At 37.1% G+C, this 27470-nt stretch overlaps 1 protein-coding gene across 1 annotated transcript in view; it reads right to left on the reverse strand.

The window, feature by feature from the left end:
- csmd3b (CUB and Sushi multiple domains 3b) overlaps positions 1-27470 on the reverse strand; it is a 332481-nt gene that overhangs the window by 170806 nt on the left and 134205 nt on the right. Inside the window, 2 exon segments of the mRNA XM_043218230.1 lie at positions 4057-4169; positions 25345-25552. Coding sequence (XP_043074165.1) covers positions 4057-4169; positions 25345-25552 — 321 coding nt within the window.

Below are 27470 nucleotides of genomic sequence, written 5' to 3' on the forward strand. Positions count from 1 at the left end.
TCCTCTTGTTTGACATTTAAGAGAACATTTGAAATGCCCAGCTTAAGCACAGCAGGCTGCAGAATAGGGCATTGTCTTCATTACGGACTGTTTGCTGGAGTTTCTGTAGCACTAATGGCTTTAAGTTAAGGAAATTCCTGAGGAATCGTGTTTGACATAAACCTCGTAGAGTCCAGCCAAATAATTACTCCCTCAGGCGAACTGTGAATCCACTATGGACATGCAAGATTGTAACCAGTTTAAACGGACGGTGGCAGAAGTGACCATCAAAGGAAGACTTTATTAGATGTGGCATCCACTCCAGGGAAGGCATGACAGAGAACCTGTGGCCACATACGGATTTCAAGTTCTATTTCTAACTGACCTACTCTGAAAAGTGAGCGAGAAGTCTTGCAAAGTGCTTGCTGTGTCATCAAAAGCTACGAGACCAAGTTTAGTAGAAGAACTCCATTTGCACATTTGCAATTCTTATTGGCGTTATGAAAGCTGGCTCCCCTGGCCCTTTGCCAACATCTTTGCCCTAGTTTACATGACTTATCTTGGATTATTCTTCATTATCGTGCTCACCTCTAAATGACTTCGGCTTGAAGGAGAAGTTTGTTTTGCGAATTTGACACCGCTACCATCTGTACATGCAAACTACCGTGTTTATTTAGTTGCTTTGGGGGTTGAATGATGTCTTACTCTTAACACAATAAGGCATTTCATTCTTGAAAGATGCATTCGCATTCTTAATGCAGACAGAAACAAGCTGCTGCTCCCTGAGTACCTGAGCAGAAGATTAAACCTTAAGAGAACCTTTAAGATGACGATACACTTTCCATTAGAACCATTTTCTTAAAGGCTCATTCACACTGCACTGACAGACATTCCAGACATGACAAATGCCAAGATGCTCACTCGCTAAAAAACAAGTGCGACCAATGCCAACAGAGGCAGATGGGGTAACACACTGATCCGACAAAACCTGACGGATGTGTCTGTTGCCGTTGGTTGGTGTTTGTCATTTGCAGTGTAAATTGGCCTTAAGATGTTTCTTGCGATTAACTGCCCTTAAGAATTTTCCTGCTATTAGTGCCAGCACATAATTTATAATTTACCGTTTAGCATTAATTATATATTTAAACAATTTTAAACTGAATATATTACAGTATATGATAATTAATTAATCAAATTAATTGCCGCCAATTGCACACATCAATATTTGATAACAAACTTCCCAGTTGAAGAGAATTACAGTGTCATGAATAGACAAGCACTGTGGCTTTAATGCAGGGCTGGACAAAATCCAGAATCTGGCTCCCTTTCAATTTATAAATTCGAATTAAAACGGCCACAGCAAGTTGAGATGGAATTTGATCATTATGGATAAGATCTGGTTTTGTCTGTGTTCTTAAACATTAAATTTACATTTTTGGTACGGTATGAATTGTTTTTTTCTTCTTTTTTTCATTCAGTTTCCTTACATTTAAACTGCAATTCTAAATCCCTTTGTAGTTGACTCTCTCTGTCTCTCGTTGTCTCTCTATATATAAAAAGACAAATTTCTGAAGATACTATAGACCTCCCACTCACTCCATTTTGCCAAGTTCTTGTACTCTCTCTCATTATTTCACATATAATAATTTCATCAGTTCAGCTCCTGGTCAGAGCTCTAGTGCCATATTGAGAATTTGATTAAATTTTATGAATGTGACACCTTTACTAGCCAGCTTTACTAGCAGGCCTTCCAGCTAGCACCACCAAGCCTTTATGGGTGATCCAGAAAACAGCAGCACGTCTGCATCTGGACTTCAATCAGCCAAAGAAGAGTCATGTCATACACTTTTCAGTCGCCGCCTGTTGCCGCTAGCATCAAACTCTCAAGGCTCTGATTTCAGCATAAGGAATTTATATTCCCTCTCATTCCCTGGTGGAACCATCACAATACAGCACAAGGTCACTTTCAAAAACTTCATGCTCCCTGTCCCTACTAACCTTTATTACAGGAAGCCATCCTCACCATGGAGAATGTGACTAGCAAAATAAAATTAAATAAAATTAAAATTAAATTAAATTAAATTAAATTAAATTAAATAAAAAAATTAATAAAATAAAAACATATATTTCAGAGAAAATAAAAATCTAAAAAAATATAATTATTCTGCACTTATACCTTAACTCTATGATTATACCTTTCTCTTGACATTTTTAGGCACTATTCTTGAAAACATGTCTACCTCATACTCTTGCGTCTGGACTCTGAGTTTCCTAGATGGAGACCTGGGTAGTCTGTGTATATTGAAGCCAAACAGCCCCTGCCAATAACAGCTTTATTTTCTGCAGATGAGCGTTTCCATCAACTGGCATCTTGAACCAGCAACAGCTGGTTAATGGGTATAAGAGTGGAGCGGGCCGAAATGGAATGGGCTTCCATTCTGATGGCATCTCTTTCAGATGAATCAGTGGGCTAAATTGGATTTTGCTGGGCTGTGTCCTGAAGCGCAGTGCAGATGTTGCTTTTTGAACCCGATCACTTGTCCTGGTGATGCAGTGAGTACCTGCTATTTCACAGTCAAAACTCATGCCAGCTCAATTCAATGCAGCAAGCTTCTAATCAGCACTCTTGGATCTTACACAAATCAAACAAATCCAATCCTATAGCCAAACTTCTGCTCACATTTTCAATTATCCAAGATGATTGCATGTCTATTTAGAAGAATGGACAGAGAGGCAGACTGACCTGACAGGTCTCTAAAGTTACACAGAGCCTTTCTAGAGAAGTACATTTCCAGCAAGGGATAAAAAGGGAAACTTGGAAATAATGTAAACTCTAAATTCATAATCGCAAGATAGAAATTCAGAATTCAGACTTTTCCTCGCTATTCCAAGTTTACATTTCACGATTCTGACATTTTTATTCTGAATTCTGAGTTTGCATCTCACAATTCTTTTTTGTATATTTTATTGGTTTCTGCCACAAAATAAAAAAAAAAAACCCATAAACCGTAATTGCAACTTTTATCTAACAATTCTGACTTCTCTTCTTAGAATAGTAAGTTTATATATATATTTATATGAGGCTATATAAGGTTTACATATTGCAACTGCAAGATTAAAAAATAGCTAGAAATAATTGTGAGAATTGTGAAATAATAATTTGAGATTTCCTTTTTTTTATTCCCGTGGCAGAAAGTAGCTTTCACACAAAAATCATATATCCATGCAAATGAAGTTTGTTTTTACCGAAGGCTCAAAAAAGAATCCATTGAAGATGTATATGAATTTCCATATAAAACAACATTATGCAACACTTCTGTAAGATAATAGCATAGATATGTAAGGGTGGGCAAACATATTTCATATTTCACTCCAGACCTCTACAGAACAGCTTCCAGTGAATGGTTGTATAGACACTGGAATTGCGTTTATGGTAAATGTGTGTAAGTAGTTCACAAACACAGTACGCAGCCAAGCACATGAGGAAAATTATGGCTATGGATGACCTGTCAAAGCAGAAAACTTAAAAGCGGCTTGCTTTTCGCCGTTCTTTATTCCAACCCCCACCGTTTTATTACATTTGAGCTTCCTTTTTTATGAGAGAAGCAAAAAGATAGCAACTTCCAAAAAAGACGAAACATGATTTGTTGTTGAAATATGAGTTAGTTTGGAGAAACGGCACAAAACAAAACAAATCAACCGAAAGAGGAAAGAGGCATTCAAGCATTGGCGACAAAAACAACACTTTTCTGATTCGGAATGTTGAAAGTTATTGCAAAAAGAGCCATGTGAGCTGAAGTCAATGACAATCAACACAGTTTTGAATTATCTTTCTCATGCTTGCATTAATTAGACATCTGGAAGAAAATGATAACCGATATCAAAATGTGTTTAACATCAAACTCCGATACTCTTTTTTTGCACCTTTTATGCAACAAAAATCGTCAAATCAAAGATAATTAATCATGTAATTAATTATCCAGAGAGGACAATCGAATAGGCTTTCACTACAGTGCTCACAAGAGCAAAACTAGCCATGGAAACCATGCATTTGCAATGACAAAGCGAGCAGTTTACCTTGATAATGGGCGCTGAAGCCTTTGTATCGATGGTTGCTGTCAGTAACAAAGTGTAACCTCAGCCAGTTCTTGTTGCTAACAATAGGAGATGGGACATTCATTCCGGATAGCCTGTAAAACATGAAGGAAAGCTCTTTACATCTGTTACGGAACGTCACCCATTAACAGCGACAACAAAAAACATTTATAATAACATGGCATCTGTCTAGAGGGGCTGTAAAACTCACGTTTTGTAGATGCACAATGATAGATAGCGCTGTCAAAAGGAGTTTAAATGATCTGACTGTTTAGGCCGTGAAAGTAGATGTTTGGATAGTCAATATTTTATCTTTTGAAGTATAAAACTTTCTGAGAGCTCGTAATATACTACCAAGGTCACTGATCTAATACTCTGACATTTTGAGGCATGGCACTTGGGACATTTAACGGAGTACAAGCACCTTAACACTTAAGCCACCATTACTCATGAAGTGCAAGCCGGGCCAGTTACGGTCAGGGCGCTCCCTGGACACTTTTGAGGTGCGGGGTGCATGCAAACCGAACATTCTGACAAGTACAAAACATCATTATGTGTGTGTGTGTGTGTGTGTATGTATGCGAGCGCGGTGTGTCGTGAATCAGCGTGGCGCTGCAACAGAGGACAGAGGTCATTGTAACCCCAACCCTCCACCCATCAAAATGCTCCATCTTCATCCTACATCTGTCTCACTTTATTGATGACTAACTGGAGATGTCATTAAAGGACATGGCCACATGAATCACACTTTAATGGCCTTCACAGACTGGAGCGGAGCCATATCATTACTGTTATCTTTCTGTCTCTGTCTCTTCTTCGCTCCCACGCTCACACACAGGCAGGTTTACGTTCTTTTGCTTAAACTTAAAGGTAAAGTCTGTCATTTCTGTGCCACTGGCGTCACCGCAGAGAATTACAAAAATAATTTGTTTGTAATATTTTTTTTCCAGTAGCTATACAGCGCGACTGCAAGTGTGGCGGTTTTAATACACGTGGCAGTTCAACAAACAATATGTTAATATTGGCTAACTTACATTGAAAGCAGTATGTCCAGTTACTTTGTAGGTTTTCTTTATTCAGGAAAAAGTTGATTCAGACAATTCACTCATAATTTGTTGCCACCTATTGAAACAATGATGTTGCTTGAAAGTAATTTATATATATATATATATATATATATATATATATATATATATATATATATATATATATATATATATATTACTATAGTTAGCTTATTCTATATTTTAATTGATCAGACTTATGGTGTTCACTAAAGATAAACAATTATAAAAATTAATAATTTTTGTTTGTTTAATTACTGTTCCAAAATGTACGCAAGACATTTTTTTCTCATTGTATTGTTTTTCTTTAGATGTATTTTACAAAAGGTCAGGGTGCCATAACGTAATTTACAAATTACTACATATCCCAGAAGAGCCAAAAAAAGGTGACCCGTGGCCTAGAAATACGATATTTCAACCATTTCAACCATCTTACAATTTGTAGTATAGTCACACACATCTTTTTTTTTGGTTTGATGTAGTTTTTCACACAGCTCTCAAAGGGACAACTGATTTCTGACATTTGAATAATGCGTCCTTGAAATATGTATTCAGGAGTTGTATGAAACTTGCATGAATATGTTTGTCACATTCTTGCCATGCAGTGGCACAATCACAAAACAACAGCACACATAACCCATTCCATGTACATGACTTTACATGTCTCAGTAAGTATAAATTTATATCTGAAATGGAGTCCCATAAATGAAACATATGCTAATATAAAGATCATAAATTAATTATGAGTCAAAACTGATTTTTTTTTTCCTGCGGTTTTATGGCCATAATCTACTTTAGGAAATGAAGTATGGCAAATGCCCCTTAAATTTAAAGGCATGGTGTTAAAAGCTTTGGTTTTATCCCTTTTTCTGCTAATAATAACCTATGCGCACAAAGCAGTCCATGCCAAAATGGACTTCATACTCATCTTGGTGGTGAAAATACAGAATGTGTGCTAAGGCATTATGAACGGACATGTTGTATTTTAATTTGTACTACAGAACAGACTCTATGATTGGACGGGAGAGTCCAATCATAGAGTCTGTTCTGTAAACTGCTTATCAAAATAAGTCGTAATATGGCCACTTTAATTTAGAATTTATTTGTTATTGCTTAGAGTCTCAGCTTTTAAGTTGTGTCTCTTTTTCCCCCTCCAAAAGTAATGTATTAAATGTATTTCTCATTAATGTGGTGTGACATATCTAAGTAGCTGTCTCAGTTTAATAATCTCTTTACTACTAGCTGCAGCATGAAAAAAGACTCACCAGATAGTATGATGATGTATGAAGAGACACAGTACAACTACAACTAAAATATATCCTGATGTATCAAGTGTATGACCCTCACACTGCATTTACAGATATCGTGAAAAATGGTGGAGATTATTAAATATATGCACTACATTTGAATTATTTTTTACTTTCTGTGCATGAAATGCAAAATTTGTTTCAGAATTAAAATAATTTAAATGTATGAATTTAGCATTAATTAATTTATTTCATAAATTATTATAATTTTTTTTTTTTTTTTATCTTTACGCCAGTTGTACTAATAAGTTAAATCAAACTAAGGTGCGGCAAGATGGTGTAGAGTGTAGATAGATACACAGGAAGTACACTTAAGTACAGTCTTGTTGCACTTTATTTTAAACAGCTTATGCCTGTGTAATATTGCATAATTTAATGCAATTAAAAAAGGTATTACATGTATTTAAGCAAATATGTGAAAGTCTTTGGTTACATAAGTAGCTGTGTAACAGACTTGGGTAGCTGCCTATTACATCTATATAATTACAAGTATAAAATGTTCCATAACTTTTTAGTACATTTTGTTTTATGTAAGTACAATGGCTGCTACTAAGTACTTACTAGGTAATTACTCTGTATTATGGACACCTTAAAATAAAGTATTCCCGTGCAATTAGAATTTTTAAATTGTTGTACAAATGCAAAATGTCTGTCAGGATTAAAATGACTCAAAACGATAGTGAGAAGGTCACAAAACACTTGTGTATTGTTATCTGCATAATGCAAATTAATGAAAAAACTACCCACCTCGTGCCTTTGCAGGTGGGCCCTCCATTGCTACATTGAAAGTACTGAAACCTCAGCTAGAATGTCAGCTAATGCCATGGGACAAACTGCAATTTCCTCAGATATGTCTTTAGACGACTAAGAAACACCGTCGATGGCAGCATTTCAGTAATACCCTTGTTGTAAATCAGCTCACTTCTGAACAGAAATACAGCTTTGTTCCTTAATTGTAAAGTAAATTTCAGTGCACAGGCGAATTTGCTTTAGCTTATTGATGTGATCGTCTCAGCTGCGAGTCACCCTCCTGAATAGCACATGTTTCCACATTTGTAATTGCCTGACAGTTTAATTAAATAAGTGTGCGTTTTGCAGTAACATAATTTCTCAGGAGCTGGAGAGGCTGGCAGTGTTTGAAACCAACCCCAACACCAGAACTCTGATTCCTCCACACAGCCTATATCTACCTCTGAATAAATCACCATGCAAGCCAATAAAGCCTTTCACATGGATAAATGTAATTTAATCAACATAGCTCATTCCAAGGTGTCTGCTCTTTCTCTTTGAGTGTGCGAATGTGTGTGTGGATGTTTGTTGGAAGGCAAGGTCAGGAAAAGGAAGAGGAGGTTATCAAACACATGGATGAGCAAAGAGTGGTATCTGAGCAAATCCTACCATGTCAGCGCAGTTAATCCACATGGGATGTAAAAACGGTTTATAAATAAGACTAGCTGATATGGTGCTGCAAGGAAACTAATATTGCTCAAAATGTGTGCGTATGTCATTCTATATTTTGGACCAAACAGCAACTGTTGCTAGATATAGAAACAATATACATCTGTAGACAGTCTGCCAAAGCCAGGGCCAATGTAAGAGAGAAATGAATGATTAAAGCAGAATGGAGAAATGGAGGAGGAATAGAGGATGCTATGTGAGATGTGTAAGAGTGGACAAGCGGTACCAAAAGTAACAGAAAAGGTAAAAAAGGTCAGGAAAATAGCAAAATAAAGAGAAGGTAGAAGGACTTTCTGTATCTCTGCATTCATAAAGGTCCTCAATGTATATGAGATAACTATGACTCAATGTACTAGAAAGTGACAACAAGTTAATAATTGCCTATTATTTAGTTGAGAGATGTAACATTTTTGCTTTCAGTGTGGACAGAAATATTGCTCGTCTTATTTGGAAATGGCATAAAAAACACTAAAAGAAACCTTTTCAATACCTCAGACATCCAGCAGGGTACTCAACATTTAACTTAACACTAATTCAGTTAAAATTATAACTCAACCTGTGAAACAAATCAGACTAGTAATGTAGTGTGGGTGTGTGAGATTTCAGAAGCTGGTCTATGCATGTGAATGATGTGAATGACCCAGTGAAATCAATAAATGCAGCAAAAGACAAACTGAACTACAGAGCATGCTCGGACTCCAGACATTGAAATGTGGTTTCAAAACACATCGACTTCTTTAAAAAAAAAAAAAAAAAAAACTTCAAAAAGGGAGATTGAGACAAAAGGGAGAGAGCCTTCTCACGAGGCAAGGAGAAATAAGAGAGTATCGTCATTGACCATAATGGACTTGGCGAGCTTTTAAGATTTTGCCATGCAAGTCACATCCCTTTCTCAGATCAATAGCTCTCAGTGGTTCTGTGCAAAATTAGGAGAGATTCATTATTAGCAAATGACAGCCGTTAGCATGTTCCTTAATCAGGGAATCTGTCTTAATTGCCTCGCCGCTAATTAAGACAGGTGGCAGCACTAATATAGAGACCCTCTTCTTTTTGGCACACAAATACACAAACATGTATAGCAGTTTCCACAAAAATACAGTATATCTTATTTTTTTAAACATTATAGTAATTATACATTTTCAGCGTATTAGAATGATTCCTAAACGATCATGTGAAACTGAAGACAATGAGAGTAATGGATGCAAAAATGTCGCTTTCCCATCACAGGAATAAACCCCCCAAAATAAAAATGTATAATGTAACTGTTAAGACGTTTTATAAATAGCACACCAATCGTTACTGTCACACACAGAAATGTACACATACTCTTTCTGAAACTTCATCAGCATCCTGTATACCTGGGCTCCCGTGGCGAGGGAGGGGGGCGAGACACGGAAAGAGAAAAAGAGAGAGGGAAGAGCATGGCGGAGCAATGGAGAGAGGTAGCGAGATGAAAGCAGGCTCTACAGCATGGGTCTCACACCGGCGGTCGCCTCATCAATCACGGGCCTCCGTAGCCCAGACGAATGAGAGGCCGCTGGGAAGCCGCTCGCGTCTCTCCATCAAACTGATGTTTTGAAAGTAAGTAATCAGTGTTCTCCACGGGCACTCCTTCTGTGGCAGAGCACCCCTCCTTCCCTACACTCCTCCCGTCCTCCCATTCCTGATGCACTCTCCCCTTGTTCTCCGCTACATGGAGTCAAGGCCTCTCCACCCCCATGGCATTGTGGGAGCCATACTTTATTCATCTCAGCACACTGGGAAGGACCCAATACTATCCAAACTGCAAGAGGCTTTTTGTGAACAATCATGCTCAGCAGACGGGGGAGAAAATACAGATGATGTACACAGGTGCCATGTTCATTATTTTTGTGGTTGACTTGCTGGACAACTCTGACACACACACACACACACACACACACACACACAAAAACTGTATATAGTATATATAGCAATGTTTCTTTTTGTGTGCTACAGTAGTAAATGAAAAAAAAAAACACACAAGAAAAACATCACTGCTTGGTCCTATTTGTTATCCTAACAGGAGTAGAAGGACAATATATTTTAGAAATTAATTGTATCCTGAAGCATAGTATAAAAAACTAAAATAAGACATTTCAAAAATATGAGTTTTAAAAATAGGCTACGTTTACACAAGTGTGTTTTCATTTTAAAACGTGTCGTTTATAATACTCTGGCATTTTTTACCCTTTGAAAACAGACTTTTTAGAATTTTAGTTTGAAAACTAAATTGTGTTTCAGTTTAAACTGAGCATAACAGAGATTTTTGAAAAGAATGGTTTAGGGCTAGGGTTGTCAGTTTTAAAATGAAAACGCAGTAGTGTAAACAGGGCCTTAGAGGACACTTACAGATACCTTCAAATTATTGGTGTTAATCTGGCACCTGGTGCTCATTTCCCTAATTTTATGACGAACCCTATTTAGCCGGCAGCATTCCTCAATTTTTTTATTGAGATGGCACTCTAAGGTGACTAAAACCCCTGTGACAGCAGGTTGTCCAGATGAAGGCCCAGGGGATTAGCCACTGCAAAAAAAAAAGTTGGCCATTCTAAATATGTGATTTCTTGAATATCGCAGTTTATAATGCAGAGAGTCTCAGTGGGGAATGGGTTCAGCACTGCGTTTGGAATTGCTGGTCAATTCGGTTTTGAACAAGATAAAAGTCTGTTTTGACTCATTACCTGAGAGTTCACATTTGTTGAGGAGCACGTTATGTGGACAGAAGAGAACTGGTCCAAAGATCTCTTCAGTGATGAAAGCAAGTTTAATTTATTTGGGTCTGATAGGAAACATTTTGTTCCTTGAAACTAAGAACATTAAAATAATGAACTAGCCAGCCAAGCGTGCTGATATAAACCCAATTGAAAATCTGTTGAAAATCTTCAGGGACAAAGCTTAGAAATCCATTGCAGTTGCTGAACTTTAAAGAAGAGTGGACCAAGATCACGCAAAGAGCAGTGCGAGAGACTAGTGAAGTCCTGAAGTCCACAGGTGTCGCTATTTATTTTAATCAGAAAAAAACAATTAAGAATGACCCATAAACAACAGCAAAAAACAAAACGATTAATAAATCTGTATTGAACTTCTACAGTTTTGTTGCTTGAAAACCTCTTTTCATCTTCAGTGTATATATATATATATATATATATATATATATATATATATAGTGATTTCATATGCTGTGTGGATCATACATATATTGTCAATGTTGCTGTCTCAGTACAGTGGCAATAATTAAGTTACTTGGAGAAGAACTCTCTGCGAGTGACTCTGTGGAGCTTATGTAAATCAGAGACCACCACATTGAGACATCTCGCATGCTGGTCACATTTCCACATGAATATCTTGTTTGGCCCACGACCAGAACCTCCATTTTGAGGATCAGATTGGGAGGGAGGAAGGAAGGCTGCGTGGCACACTGGAGAATAAATGAACCTCACACGCCAGCTAATGACCTCGCAATGCTTTTACTCGGGAGCATATTTCACCGCTGGCTTGGTCTCCAACACCCCCAAAAGCCATTTCAATAAAGCCTGTATTTACAGTGAACAATGCGTGATGGCAAATGTCATTTGGGTTCGGCAGGCTGATTCCTCTTCTAGCACATGATTCACAGAGGTCTTTGTACTTGTTTTGTGCATATGCGCTATTTTGGGTACGGAGCTTGACTTCTGAGAGCACAAAGCAATGCTGTGATACCGGAGTGAATGTGATTATGTGTGCCCAGACTGAAATGACGGTTTAGTGTCTTTAATCACAGAAAAGAGCTTTTTTTTTTATTGAAATGGGAATTTGGACTTGCAGCCGTACAATGTGATGAAATGCGTCTGGGTAAAATGATCCCTAATAAATCCTATGTACCATAACCCTAAATCGATTTAGTTGTTTTTATTAAGCATAAATCACTCGATCAAATAATCACTGTCAGGTGTCAATTAGTTTGTCATTAGCCTTGTAGACATATTGGATTCACATATTAGAAAAAACACACGCACACACACAGTATTTTGGGAAGGTGACAGTAATAAATCCCATCATAAGTGCCATTCGTTTGTCATATAAGAGGGCTAATTCCCCAAAGAGGAACGGATTGTAATGGATTACACAGCTCTCTCCCTCTCAGTTCTTCATATTTCCCAAAGGTTTCTCAGCTAGAGGGCTTCTCTAATCATGCAGCATGACAGAATGTATGATTAAGTATTATAACTCTATGAATAATAAACAAAACTCTGCACCGTAGCCCAGGCAATGGACACACACTACCAGCTCAGCACCTCATGTGTTTAGGTAACATGATTACAGCGTTACCAGAATTTACTGAATACTTAAGTGACTCTTAAAATGACATTAAATGTGCATTAGAAGCAAAATACAGCTAAAAAAAAAACAATGCAGTTAGATCTATGGATATATATGTGGAAATTTGTATTAAGTCAAAAACGTAATTGCAATTATTATAAGGTTAGGGTTAGGATAAGGATTTGGCTCAGGGTTTCTTGTATACAATTATTAGTGCTTTGATACAACCTGTGTTGTTAAAAGCGCTATATAAATAAAAATGATTGATTGATTGATTGATTGATTGATTGATTATGCATAATGCATTGTTATTATAATAGTGCATGTTACATGTATAACAAGGGCACCTTAAAATTAACTTTTACCCCACATTTTATATTAGGTGGCCTTAAATACTTTATACTTACATTTAAATTAATAATTTGATACAACGCATATATTATGTATATACATGTTTTTCACTTCAAGCTTATATATTTTTTTAAAACATCTATATGTAGTTACACCCCTACCCATACCACTAAACTTCTCCCTAACCTTACTGTTTTGCAATACAATATGACCATAATAAGTACATTGTACTTATTTTTGATGTAAGTACATAGTAGTTAAGGTCACCTAATATAAAGTATGACCAAATGTAAAGCGACAGGAGGAAGTGACTCCACGTCACTGTGAAAGTAATAGTTCTCACGTATATTGTTTGTAACACCACAACTTGGCTTGAATGGGTCTGGCTGGTTACAATTAATCGAATAATTAAAAAGCAATATGTCTGAATTAAAATGGACTTGTAATGACTTCACACACCGAATGATCTACGAGTAAGCTGTTTTTTAGCAAACACTCAGCTCAGTTAAATTAAAGATCCATCTGCGTGTCTGCCACCTCTACTGCACTTACGATGTTTACAGAGGATTTGTTGACTAATGATCTGAAAAGATGGTGACTATTATTAATAACAGCTAAATAACAGTATGCTGTGTAAATAAATACAGAGAATTATTCTTGTCACTGTACAGCTGCAGCTATTCTTGTTGAAGCGATGTAAAAATGCAAAAAAATGTTTTAACAGTATATGTGAGGCACATCGACAAATATGGGGATTCAATTTGGTAATTTAAACAAAAAATTGAATTAAATTAAATGTTCGCATTACTCAAGTGCTTAGTTATTTGAATTCTGCAACAATATATTTTTTTAAAGATTTTAATGTGATATAACTTTAATGTGACTTTTCTAAAATAAAGTAGTTATAGAATAGTATATATTATAAATAGGTATAAATATTAATAGTATATGTGGTGTACATCGACAAATATGGGGATTCAGTTTGGTAATGTAAACAAATATAAACAAGAAATGAAATTCGACTAAAATTTTGTGACCATAAAGATGGAAAATTCCATCTTTAAAGAAAGCGAACCAACATAACTATCTTCAAACCATTCTAAAATATATAACAATAAATAAATAAGTTATTAAAATAAACTGTAACAGGTCTAAATCTAAATCGTTTTGTGAATGTAAGCATATGAGCAACATCTCATCCTGAAATAAAAGTGGACTAACTCAAATGTAACCAAGATCAGAGGGCCTAGAAAATCCACAGCACATAAGCCATCGTCATGCTGCTTTTGACATCCTGTCTAGACACATCAAAATGCGATTTGCCAACCTCATTTCACCCCTAATGAACAGCCCTAATGAATATTTTAGGAAGAGACAACCGGATAGAGTCTTAAGCGTGTCTGTAGTCACGTCTATAGCGTGGTACTCTGGTGTTTTCGCTCTGTTCTCTGTCGTTTCGCAGCAGCTGTGTTCTGTGTGGCGGCCCACCTGCTCATCTCCCTCATCCTTTCCACCGTGAACCTGTTCTGAATCCTAAAAAGCCCATCACTATCACAACACATTCAACTTTAATCACTTGGACTGTTCCATCCTCTGGTGTGGCTGTTTGTTTTTGCTGTTGTACAGGCTTCAGCGCGAGTCTTGATGTGTAGGGCGCTGAGAGGATTGTAAACAGGTTTACAGAATCTTGTAGGAACAGATCAATTCTCTACACTCTGTTGATCACAGTATCCAGACCTGTCACTCAGAACGTACTGTAGGAGGGCAAGTGTGTTGCGTTGAACTCCTGTACAGCAGGAGAAGCATCTTTTGTGCACAGAAATGAAAATGATGGCGTTATCAGGGGAAAAAAAATACGAAACTGTAAAAGACAGACCAACTTTTAATCATATAAGCCCTGACAATGTCACCAATACAGCTCAAATAAGTAAAAAGTGAGCATTCAGTAGTATTTTAATGTAAAATGACATGGGATCTATTTTGCCATTAGATCTATTGCAGCCCTATTCAGAAACTGTTATCTTTTTATAGTCTTTCAAATTAGGACCATTTCTATTTTCCACAACAAATGTCAACTCTTATGCATGACACAAATCCCTGCTTTCTGTATAAAGGGCTTCTGTTTTGTGGCAAGGCCACAGATGGGTCTTTCTAAATCATCTTTCCACAGCGTAGGTACATAATTGAAAAGCCTGGTCCCTTCATTGTTGGCCCCTGAATCATAGTTTCACATTGAGATCTAGGACACCTTCCCTAACAATCAATAACAATAGAGCGCTGCCTCTTCATTCAGAAGGGCCTGTTGTTGGATAGATGACTGAGAGAGGTTTCTTTTTTGTTCGTCACCTTGCCTCGGCACGCTACAGATTTAAGAGATGAGGGCGCTGGTGGCAGCATCCGCTCATTTGTAACGTTTTGTTCATCTCGAGCTGTCAGGCGCCGCACTCAGAGCAGGAGATGCTGCCGTCTTTCACTGGCAGATTGCAACGAAAAGTGCTTCTTCCAAACTATCAGCCAAAAGTATTTTTTATATATACATATATATTTTAATATTGTGGTTTTCTATGTCAAACTAGACATGTATTACTAATTATTAGTGAATTCCACATACATACATACAAGGATGTATATTTCATCTGTATGTAAATTCTGTAAGTTCAAGACTTCTTCTTCAAACATTTTTTAAATACCTAAATAGCTATTTCCACAGTAATTCATTAATATCTATGAGTTTCATTATTATAGTTATGTTTAGTTATACAGTAGAAACATTTTAATGAGCCTGTTGCTTAGGAGAGTCTCATTATCATGACATAATTACACTACAGGCTGAAGAAACATTTGCATCAAATTCTGTTAATCTAATTCAACCATAAATTAATTCACAACAGACATTACTCAATATGTTAATTATCCTGAATACTATCAACACAATCAGCACAAAATAACATGCTAATGTCTCTAGACTAATTGACTGTAATGCAAAAAAAAAAAGGATCAATATAAACAGTATAGGGGACAAAAGGCTGTTTTTTTTTTTTTTTATCCCATAGCACGTGCACAAACACACATACACACACACACACACACACACACACAAACGCACAATAAAAAACCTAAATAGGTTGCAAAATATTTAAAATACTTATCACTGTGTGTCACAATAAAAATTGTGAATGAACGTGAATTTTTTTTAATGATTTTATGTTTTCATTTTAAAATTATATTTAAAAATAGTATAATATATACTAAGTATCACCCTTATAATTATGTTTTTTTCCCCTTAAGGGTGCTTTTTATCCAGTTACACCAAGTATTTCAGCTTACTGTGCACATAATATAAAGCAAAGTTTTATTACTGTTTTTTTGTGTTGCAATAACATAAAAATAGGGAAGCTTTGAAATTCTGCAAATAGTCATCCTCAAATGAAAGAGGGTTTTTAATAGAATAAAACTCTAACAAAATGGTAATGCATTCCCATAGACCGCCCCTTTCCAGGAAGCGTGCCCAGTGTCCACAATAGAAAGGCTTTAGCCAAAGCACTGGACATTATTACGGATGCAAAGAGAGCAGCCAAAACATGAACCATTACACTGCGGGAGAACAGCAGAGAGTTCCAGCCTCCACAACACAAAGGAAAACAAGGTATGTGCAGCCATGTTTAATCGCTATCTTTACAAAGACTCTCAGAATGTATAATTCATCACTGAAGAATTCAGGCCCATCCTCACAAAGCTCTGCCTGCAACACACACACAAAATATATACATGTATATATAATTTTCGCCAGTCATTACTTCGGTCTTCAGTCTCACGTATCCTTCAGAAATCATTAATATGTTTATTTGGTGCTAAAGAAACGTTTCTTATTATCACAGTTGAAAACAGTTGTGCTGCTTAACATAGAAGGAATAATTGATCAATAGAAAGTTCAAAGAGACAGCATTTATTTGAAAAGTCTATACTTTCCGTGGTTTTCTCTTTTTATTAATGTAATGTTTAATGTAACTATATATATGACAGTATACATGCCATATATTCAGTAATGGTAACAAATAAATATACAAATAAATAATATAATATATATAATATTTATTTATGATGCAAAGCATATTGGGAACAAAAAAAAAAAACCCTTGACAAATTGTTCGATATGAAACTCTTTGTTCAGGCAACATCGCCTAGTTAAAATAACATCTGGAGGAATATTGTTTGTCTAATATGTGTTTTTTTATAATGTAGATTCAAAATAATTCACATTTTCAGCGTGTGACTCAAAAGCTCTGCATGCCGAATAAAATGTAATTGCTTTTCGACAGTGCACAAATACAAACAGTCACGCAAATAAAACAGATGGATACCTCCAAGAACACAGAGTTAAGCCAATACACACAAAAACGACACATGATGCTGCATATTTTGACAAATTTCCATGTAATTGGCTTTTTCCTCCTCATTCACATGCTCAATTGATATGTAGCAGGTTGGCAGAGCAGCTGCCCAATATGGTCATGAGGAATTTATCACACGTCTCCACCTTACAAACCACCATCTGGGAGTATGATTAAAATGCAAGTTCGTGGTGACTTTAAGCCGAACGCTTTCCTTCGACTCTACTCCTTCAAGACATCCTCATACGTCTCCACACTAATGGCTTCCCTCGTCCTTACAGTCATCGGCTGAGGCAGTATTCAAAAAAACCCTGTATTTAAAGTTCCCTGGAGACCGAGATCTACTACGAAAAGATGTTCTCTGTCCTTGAGCGAGAGACGTTAGACACAGAAGATGAATCAAACACGGATCCTCACTTCACTTCGTATTGGACACAAACTAATGCCTGTAAAACTGAGCAACTGTGATGTCCGATCAGTTGACTGTTTCTGCTTTTAAGGGGCCTTTCCTGTCTGGCAGCCATCTTGGCTCTATCGCACAGCTCCCGATGAAACTCATACCGCAGCCTGAGCCACTGTGGCACGCGCCGCTGCCTTTGGGTAGAGAGAGAGGGAATGTGCTGATTTTAGAATTACAGATTTCTGCTTGTGGCTATGCTGCACATATGAAAATAAAGTTGCTCTGTAAGGCGAAACAGCCTGCATACATGTAGGGTACATGAGATGAAGAAGATTTTGACTGATATCAGCAAATACTTTGTGCTTGGCTGTGTAATAATTGAAGCCGGACTAACAATAAGATTTAAGCAGCTCCAGGAAATGAATTCAAATTAAAAAAGCGTTAGCATTAGCTAACAATTCTAAATCCTGTGCAATACAGAGACTTGTAACAAAAACGATTTCTTATATCAGAACAATATCAACTTTCCAGTATATTGACAATTGATAATTATTTAATAATATACTCATTATATAGCTATCTTTGATTAACTATTTGTGACCCTGGATAATGTCATAAGGATCATCGTTTTTGAGATTTATACATCATCTAAATCATTTTCCCGTTGGTGTATGGTTTGTTAGGATAGGACAATATTTTGCTGAGATACAACTGTTTGAAAATCTAGAAAATCAAAAGTCTTTAAAGTGGTCCAAATGAAATACTTAGCTTTGCATTTTCCTAATCAAAAATGAAGGCAGAAGATCATATATACAATCTAACAGTACCTTTTTTGTACCCATTTTGCACCTATAGGTATAGGTACTGCCCCAGTGACATCTTTTGTACCTTTTTTTTTCTGCCAGCGTTACATGCAAAGTAAAATCTGTGTAGAGAAATACTGGTTCTTTAGAAAGAGGGATAAAATAAAGCACACAGGGAAGGTTTGTTCAATACAAAGCCCTCTCAGAGAGCCGTTAGCTTCACACTAATTGTCTCGGCTCCTGTACAAATGCACCTGCAAACAGGCCTCGGACCACTAAGCCCTCAAGGGGGGTCCGAGGTACAGAACGAGTGGGATCACTAGCCGGATTAGCAAGGATCCCACCTGACTACAGTGACTAAGCGTGATGGGGACTTGGCAGGAATTGCTCTGGAAGACCCATTCTGAAGGACTGTGACGCTCCAGAACACTGCAGCTCCTGCCAGGCACTGCTGTCCGAGCTTCTTATCTCTCACTTGGCAAAGCTGACAGCCTCTGGTTGCCTGCCACCTCCACTTTAGGCCGGCTGCTCTCTGAGCTGCCTGAGGTCTGTGGAGCCGCTGATAAATGCCCTAACGCTGCCCATCCCGACCCACTGAATGTCACTGAACTCTGCGCACCAAACTCTCCTCATTTTCTGAAAGCACTTTAGGGGAAGGCCAACTTTAATGGGTTATACAGCCCATCCAATTTTTTTTCTGTGAAGGGACCCTGAATTTTGTTTCAAGCAACTAAAGGCTTTTGAAGGACACCAAGTGTGCGGAGAATGTGTTTTTTTGTGTTTTTTTTTTTTTGAGCTAATACTTGGTTATATTACAGGATGGAAAATAGCATGTGCAATGTTAAGAAGAGATTTGAGAATGCCTATAATAATACAATTTATAATAATACTTCTTGAATAAAATTTTATTAAATTAAATGAACGTGAAAAGACATTTTGAGTATAGGCATCTATAAAATCAAATCAAATGAATGTGAAAAGAAGATTTTGAGTATATGCATATGCACTTTTGATATTTCATTATTTTATTCAGCAAGTACACAACGCGTTGCGACTTTGTCTGCAAAAGAATGATTTGAACTTTTAAACTTTGTATTCATTAAAGAGAGAGAGAGAGAGAGAGAAAAATGGTTCCACAAAAAAATTACCAGAATAAATGTTTTCAGTACTGATAATAATAATAATAATAAATGTTAAGTGCCAAATCAGCAAATTAGAGTGACTTCTGAAATAGAAAACAGTCATTTTAAATTATAATAATATTTAACAGTAATACTGATTTTTTGATCAAACAAATGCTGTTTTGGTGAGCAATAAAGAGTTCTTTACATTAAAGATCTGAGCGACCCCAAACTTCTGAATGGTAATGTGCATATGATTTTACATTTATCAAGCCAACGATGGCATGACTGTGAATCGTGTATGTGGTTATGCCTCACAGTGTGTACATGCTGAGGGAACCTAAAGTCCATGTATCTCAAGGTCACACCGAAGGCACTTCCTGCTCAGAATGCTGCTTCCGTCCGGGTGCTGTAGATTTCCCAGAAGTGAACGTCGGTTAGTGTGCCAACAAAATTGATTGGAACGTGGAATGCATAACATTACTCTCAATTGATGTTCAATTCACTTTAGTCTCCCCCTCCCCCTGTTGTTATTTAAGCTTTTGGCAAAGAAATGAAGAAAAGCACAAATTATATGAAAAGCACCTTTGTGTGCCAGTCTATTACAAAAGGAAGGGCTTTTCAATGACACAGGCATGATGGATTAAAATGAAAATAATCTTCATTTCGAGCTGTACAATGCCTGTATTTAACTACACAATACTATATTGTTTCTGATCATGTTCATTTATTAAAAACATGCCTCAAGGATTCAAAGCGAAGATTTTCCAAAAGACTACTGTGCAATATTTCCTAAAAGCTTTTTTTTCCTTTTAAATAGACTCCATCCTGACAGCACGAAGAGACTTTCTGCCTTTTTCGCCGAGTTGATAGTCTGTATCATTTTTCATCACGGTTAGGTAACTTTGTATTTGTAGCCTTTAGATGCCAGGTTGCTTTATATGTTCACAGAATTAAAAGGGCACTGTTAATTATCCTCCTGCTCCTGCCTCTCATCCAAACACAGAGTGAGCTGGAGGGGTCCTCTGCTGGCATTCAAGCACACAGTCTGTGTGCGTGTCACGGCTAGACAGAATCTGCAGCCGTTTTGCCTTTTTCTGCTCTGATTTTGGGGAAAAATCTGTGTAATGGATTTCAGCGTGATAAAACGCGTTAAACTGAGTTCAGCGATATTCAAGCGCTACTAAACGAGCCAAAATTTTAATGGGAAGCTTCGAGGCGTTCCACATGTATTTTTCACTCAAAATAAAATAATAAAATTAAATGAAATAAAATGAAATAAAACAAATTGAAGTTAAATTAAACTACATAACAATTTGGATAAATATTTTTATGTTTTTAAATAACACTTCTTATTCAGCAAAGATGCATTAAATAGGTTAAATTGACAGTAAATGCATTTATAATATTACAAAATATTTCTATTTCAAATAAATGCTGTTTTTCGGAATTTTCTATTAATCAAAGGTTCCTGAAAAGCACAGTTTTCACAGGATATTAAGGAACACTGCTATTTTCCTCAATGACAATAAGAAATATATTATTATTTTACTTTTTTTTAGATAAATACAGCCTTGCTGAGAATAAGTACGCAATTTTGCAACCCAGATTAATATTTTTTTTTCACGAATGACTTGTGCATACAGCTATCAGATTAGCTTGCTAACAGTTAGCTTTCCACTACATCTTTCCACTTTTCAGTAGTTTTTTTTTTTTTTTTTTTTTTGCTGTAAGCTAAACAACAAGGTCACATATTGAAGTCTGTGTCTTTGTAATATTCTCTGCACACTCATCTGTCAGGCTACTGCATGATATTCAACAAACAACACCTTGATACAAACACGTTAAGGCAAACTAGCCTTCACCTCGCAAACACAATCTTCCATTGCTCAAATAACCTCTGCTTCAGATAAATAAACCGCGAGTTATCGCAGGAGCTCTACAACGCGGCCCGCAGAATGAAAAGGAAGCTTCCGCGGCATTGAATTATCTATGACTACAATGCACTGGACTCCCATAGAGCAGTAAACAGTAAGTGAGGTTGCCTTGCCCTTTGAAACATGGTCAATACACTGCCTTCCTGTGAGTGATGGAGAGGGACAAAAGTGATCTAATCCAATCATCTCCAATAAAAGTAGAGGATAAATTGTGATGGGAGGTAATGAGCAGTTGTCTGGAGTTAATCCCACTGTCTCCCCGGTGAGAAACGGCTCATTCCTCTTCCGTCCCGAGCAGAACTGAGATATTCCAGGCCTTGATTTGAATGGCTGTGTGAGATATCTATTTCCAGACAGGAGTCATTTGTTGGGCAACAACTTTTTTTGACTTTAAACCCTGAGATGTAGCACTTCCAAAATTGTACTTTTGGCAGATAAAGCGGATAAGACTTTAAGGGAAAGGACATGATGCCACGACGCGCTTATGGCAGCCGAACTGTCGCATTCTGGCTTCAATCGCGTCTGCTCTCACAACAACGCTGGATCTAATCACTCTCGTCGCTTTCTGACTCGCACAGCAGGTTCACGCTGAAGTGTCGACTTTCTGAAACGCTGACAGGCCGGACAAGCTCACGGACCGGGAGCTGCTGGAGATATCTGTGCTCCAGCCGCATTGAAGCTGTCAGAGCGGCATCATAAGCCACGCAGCAGACTGTGGCCCTCTTAAAGAGCCGGGTGACGGATCCAGAGGAGGAACGACGATGCAGCTATCAGCGGAAGCTCAGCGGAACTTAAATCAGAGGGAAATGAATTGAGAGGGGAGAAATAGACCGGTAAAGCCAGCAGCACACACCTTAATGCCTGCAACACTTCAAAGGGATGAGCAATCGTAAGTCATCAGATATAAAGCAATGGGGCTAAAATGTCTGTGAGTGTTCATTTACAATTTAAAATCTAATAAATGTTATAATGAAACACATTTCGCAATGTTAAGGAATCTTTAGATTTTTCAATTCACCTTTTCACATTTTTTTTACTTTAAATTTTTTTTTTTTATATTTTCTTATTGCCACAATAATAATCTAAAATTCAAAACCTAATTTAAACCAGAAATTAAAGTTAATTAAAATTAATCTTTAAGATTAGAAACAAATGTAATGACTAAAAATTAATTAAAACTATGCAAACATTAAAATGGAGAATAAAACACTATCCATTAATACTAGAGAAAAAGCAAATGCTTCTTTTTTCTAGTTAGCTCAAACCATTTACAGCATCATTAATTGACAATTAGCAGCAAATAATTTGATGTGACAGTAACTGTCTGTGCAATTTTCTAATTAAACATTTGAACTAGCAAGAATAAAAACTAAGAATTTTACATGTAACCTCATATAAGATACAGTTCGTGCTTTGAACCACCATTCTTTGTTTTTCTAAATCACCTTTGCAACAAAAAACAGGTGCAAAACAGCCAATAAATTATCATATTAATATATCTACATTAACATTTCAATTTCCAGCTGCCCTTAACCTGCTTGAACTCTGCGTTCCGGCTAACATCAGGGGCGCTTTCAGGGCGACCTGCCCAAAATACAGAAATACCCAGAACAGAAACCCTTCAGTAAATAAGCTGCTCAATCAGAGAGAACTAAGACTGGAGCACAGAGAATGAAGCTCATTCTTTATTAAAGACATCAATTACGCGTCGCTGGAGCGCACCAAACTACCTGTGGTGCTTTTTCAGGAGTTTCCACATTTCCTGGCTTTGACTAATCCAATAAGAGGTAATCATTGAAAGTCTGTGACCCAGAAGCGAGCGAAAGAGATGTCAGGAGACTCTGCAAATGACGGGTTACATCTGCGATGAGGTGAGGGGTGGTGACGCCTGATCCGAATTCACCAAAAAAAAAGGTCAGGCACGTACGAGTTTGCAAAACAAATTAATTATACACAAGACAGATTAATGCGCAGCAAAACTAATGCCAGATATGATTAAGTGATGAGGCAGGTTTATCTGTTGATCTAGTCTCGGATGAATGAGCAGTGCAAACACAGGGCAGTGGAGCTTGTTGCGTTTACATCTACATGTATCAGCAGCTCCCTCAGATGTCCGCTGTGCTTTGTTTATGCAGCAATCAGCATTGGAGAAGGACCGGCTCATCTACATAGCATGCATATTCAAATCAAGCTCTCTGGCTCGCTTTAAAAATCCTCTTTGACGTCCCATCGCTTGCCGCTAAGAGACTGTCTTGAATAAATCACTGTAAACAATGTGTTAACACGTCGCCGCTGCGTGCCTGAAGCCATTACGTACCCCCTCGACCGCTTGCTTCGAATCAGAGGAAATCTTACGAGCACTTAACGGAGCTGCTAGGGTTGCCAACTTCTGCAGGGGAGAGTAAGGGACACTCTTGCTCTTGTCTTTTTTAGGACGAAATGGGACACCTTGCATTTCTTTACGCAAAACTTGAGTTTTAGATAAACTCCTGACGGCAGATAACGAATTAGCACATCGTACGCTAAAACAAAAAATCGAGAAAGGCCTGCAGCAAAAATTGTCGCTGCATGACTGAGTTAAGCGCTAACTGTTTTTGAGATGCTTGATTTTGGTTTACTGACATACGACTTCATTACATCTGTGGAGGAAAATTTCATTTTAGTTTCATAATAATGTGTCACTTGCTATTACACGCACACTGGTTACATTAGCTTTTAACTAGATAAATGGTATGTAACTCCAGGGGAAAATAATTGTACATATACATTTAAAGATGAAAAGAACTAAACTTAAATGTGCGTTTTAATGAACAAACCCAGTGAAGAATGCGCACCAATCACGTTTCCATTTAATCTCGATCGACTTTATATACGATATACTAGAGTAAGACTTAATATCTGACAATTTGACTCAGTGTTGTTATGAACTAAAACTATACAGTATAGGCTTTGATCATTGAAATAATTCTGAAATAAAATATAAATATTTAATTAAAATCGGCCAACTAACTTACATACGTTTAAATTGTAAAATTATAAAATTATACTATATATATATATATATATATATATATATATATATATATATATATATATATATATATATATATACATACAATTAAGACAAAAGCACACAATGCAATTCCTAAAACTTACATTTAAAATGAAAATGCAAAACAAAAACTAAAAATATGAACAATAAAAGACAATCCAAATGAATGAATAAATGAATACACAGATAATAAATAAATAAAACAAACAGATTTCATTATTTAAAACGTATAACTCATGATTATGTTTTATATTTTGTACTCAGAGGTATCCACAGTTACAGACTGTCTAATTTTAAACAAAAAAGCATTTTTTAAACAAAGTTTTGGTGTAAGATGCTAAAATAAGGAAAAACTGTGCTTCATGTGGGTATAAATGCAGTCCCCTTAAACATGTGACGTTTTAGTATCCACAGCAAAATTTAAGCGCACCTTGCAGCCCTATATGACACTGACTGATATCAAAACCATACCTTCCAAATGAGATGTAATTAAAAACTTGGCTTGAGTTCAATTTATAATGTTAAAGCGAAGAGGAAGGGCATTTCGGACGATCAATACTCATGTTCATTTCCTCTAAGAGCTGTACGCAGCACAAGCATGCATTGGATTTTTCCCTTTTAACAAATGTAGCACAGCGTACGGAGGACAAAACAAAAAAGACTTGGTAATAATTACCCATCTTTTAACCATCATCACCAGGGTAGACAAGGCTGGAGGGAGTGAATCAATAGCCCAATTTGAGCTCAATCAATAAGCAGCAGAGGTGAAATATTATGATGATATAAACATTAGATGCTTCCATTATGACTAACGATTACATCCATAAGATACTGTTGGAAACGACACACGATGCACAGGCAAAGAAAACATGCAAGATTACATCTAAATCACAGACTGGTTGGATTACACACACTTACGAAGGTGAGATCACGGATGGGGGCGATGGTTCGTTTAAGATGTCCATGGGATTAGGCAAAGATTTGACAGGAAGCTGCGATACCCTTTGCACCACAAGACGGATGAGCATGGGAAAAAAACACCGGAGGGCAAGGCATTTGGACTCACCATATTGTTGGCGGCTCGGACCCCTCCACCTCCAAGTAATCGTACTTTTCCTCCGTCTGGAAGTCTGTAAAAATGATGGAGATGGTGTCTCCGGGATCAGCAAGTATGGTCCACGTACAGTCCGCACTATTGTAATATTCACTCGGGAAATTGGGACTCGTAATGATGCCACTTGAACCCCTCAGAGTATCACCACATGTGTCCTCAGCTGTCAACCAAACACGAAAAGACTTGTGTTAGGAATCGGCCTTTAATTTCTAGACATACTTATACAGTAGAAAATGACAGCTGAACCTTTTGGACTAAACGGAGGCCACTTTTCCCATTTGCGCACCAATTGTTGAACGGATTCTGTGCCAATTCACAGCCCATTGTTGGGAGCCAAAAATAGCTTTATGGCGAGTTTGTTCGGCATTAAGCGTATGAGAGAGAAACCGTGGCTAGCTGGTGGTGCCGTTCATTAATTCGACACACACTAGTTCAAAACAGGCTGTCCCATGATTCCTTTTATCATGTTTTAGTGAGGCAGTGGCTCTTCCGGCTGCTTTTGAAGCTTTGGCCCTCTCTCGTTTAAGTTTACTAAATGGTTTCCGTCACGACAAGAAAAACAAGGTCCCAGCTGCATTTCCAAATAGACTCAGAGCTCATCTCTGGTCCTTTCTGCTAGTAGGTGTCCAATTAAATTTTAGTGCGATCTTTCTTTTTGAATTCACCAATTGCAAATTGTAATTTTGTCTTTGGAAATCGAGTTGCAAATAGAACTATGTACAGATAAAGACACATGGACTAGTCTGTGCAAACATGATAAATTATATAGAAATAATTTATACAAACAAGCATCCACTCATATGTATGTACAGTCATGGCACAGGGCCATGTGAACGTACATATAGTGCGTACATAAATATGAAGAAAGCGATACCCCGATTTGGAGAATCACTTTTACCTGGGATCGACACATAATAAAGGTGCAAAACTTCTTGGCAACGAGAAGAGAACATTGAAACAAATTACGGGAGACGCATTGACATGTCCGGGACGGAAGCCATGTCGATGCGCGCACACGCATACATTTGCATACATTAAATGTTGAGAACAAACATAAACAACATGCACTCACAGGCAGAAATATGCAAGAGCACATGCACTCAGAAATACTAATGGCAACCTTGAAATCTCACATACTTGCAACGGTTATCTTTCGTAAAGCTAATGTTTATCAATTAACTACCTTTGCAACATGGCTCTCTGAAATACTTTATTGCAATAGAACAATCATGGAATTCACTAATATTTATCATTGCTTCGCGTCTCAGTTATCAGTTGTTGAGATAGAAGTGTGCTTGGTATACTTTTAAGTTAAAATTACCGTTAGATTAGATTGTTTCCGCATGACTTGTGAAACAGTATCAAGGTATTTAGGACAATGTTCAAGGTGTATAAGGACTTATTCGCTTCCATTGAATGCAAAAAACATTGGACATTATTCTAAAAGTTTTGAATTTTGAACTAACTCCAGTTCCACAAACTAAGCGTCTGTAAACATCTGTACATCACATCTGTAAAACAGTCCATGTGGCATCCATCAGCGGCTCAACGTCCGTTTTGCAATGCTAAGAGAATGCTTTTTCTTTTGCGCAAAGAAAACATAATATAATACAATTTACTCCACTGAGTTACATCTTCTCATAGCATCGCAAAGCTGAAGTTGAGCCACTGATGTCATATGGATGTATTTCTAGACCTGGATCATTTCAGTTGTGTTTCTGTCTATGGAGGGTCAGACAGCTGGTCGATTGCATAAAAAATATATTTATTCGTGTTCCAAAGATGAATGAAGGTCTTTCGGGTTTGGAACGACGTGAGAGTAATTAATGACTGGGTGAACTAACACTTTAAAGCGAGAAAGTAATTCAAACAGGTTGGGAACGACACAGAGCGAAGTAAACAGTAGACGTAAGGTAAATAAGATCTCCCTGAACATTAACACAATAAGAAACTCCATTAATTAACAAAAGAAAAGTTACGATATGGTTCGAAAGATGAACAATGGTGTGAGAAAAGCATAACGAGTGTGATGTTTTGCGTTTTAAATACAAGCTCGTCCTAAAACATTTCCACACTCT

The sequence above is a fragment of the Puntigrus tetrazona genome, chromosome 19 (assembly GCF_018831695.1).
Source record: "Puntigrus tetrazona isolate hp1 chromosome 19, ASM1883169v1, whole genome shotgun sequence".
NCBI lineage: Eukaryota > Metazoa > Chordata > Actinopteri > Cypriniformes > Cyprinidae > Puntigrus > Puntigrus tetrazona.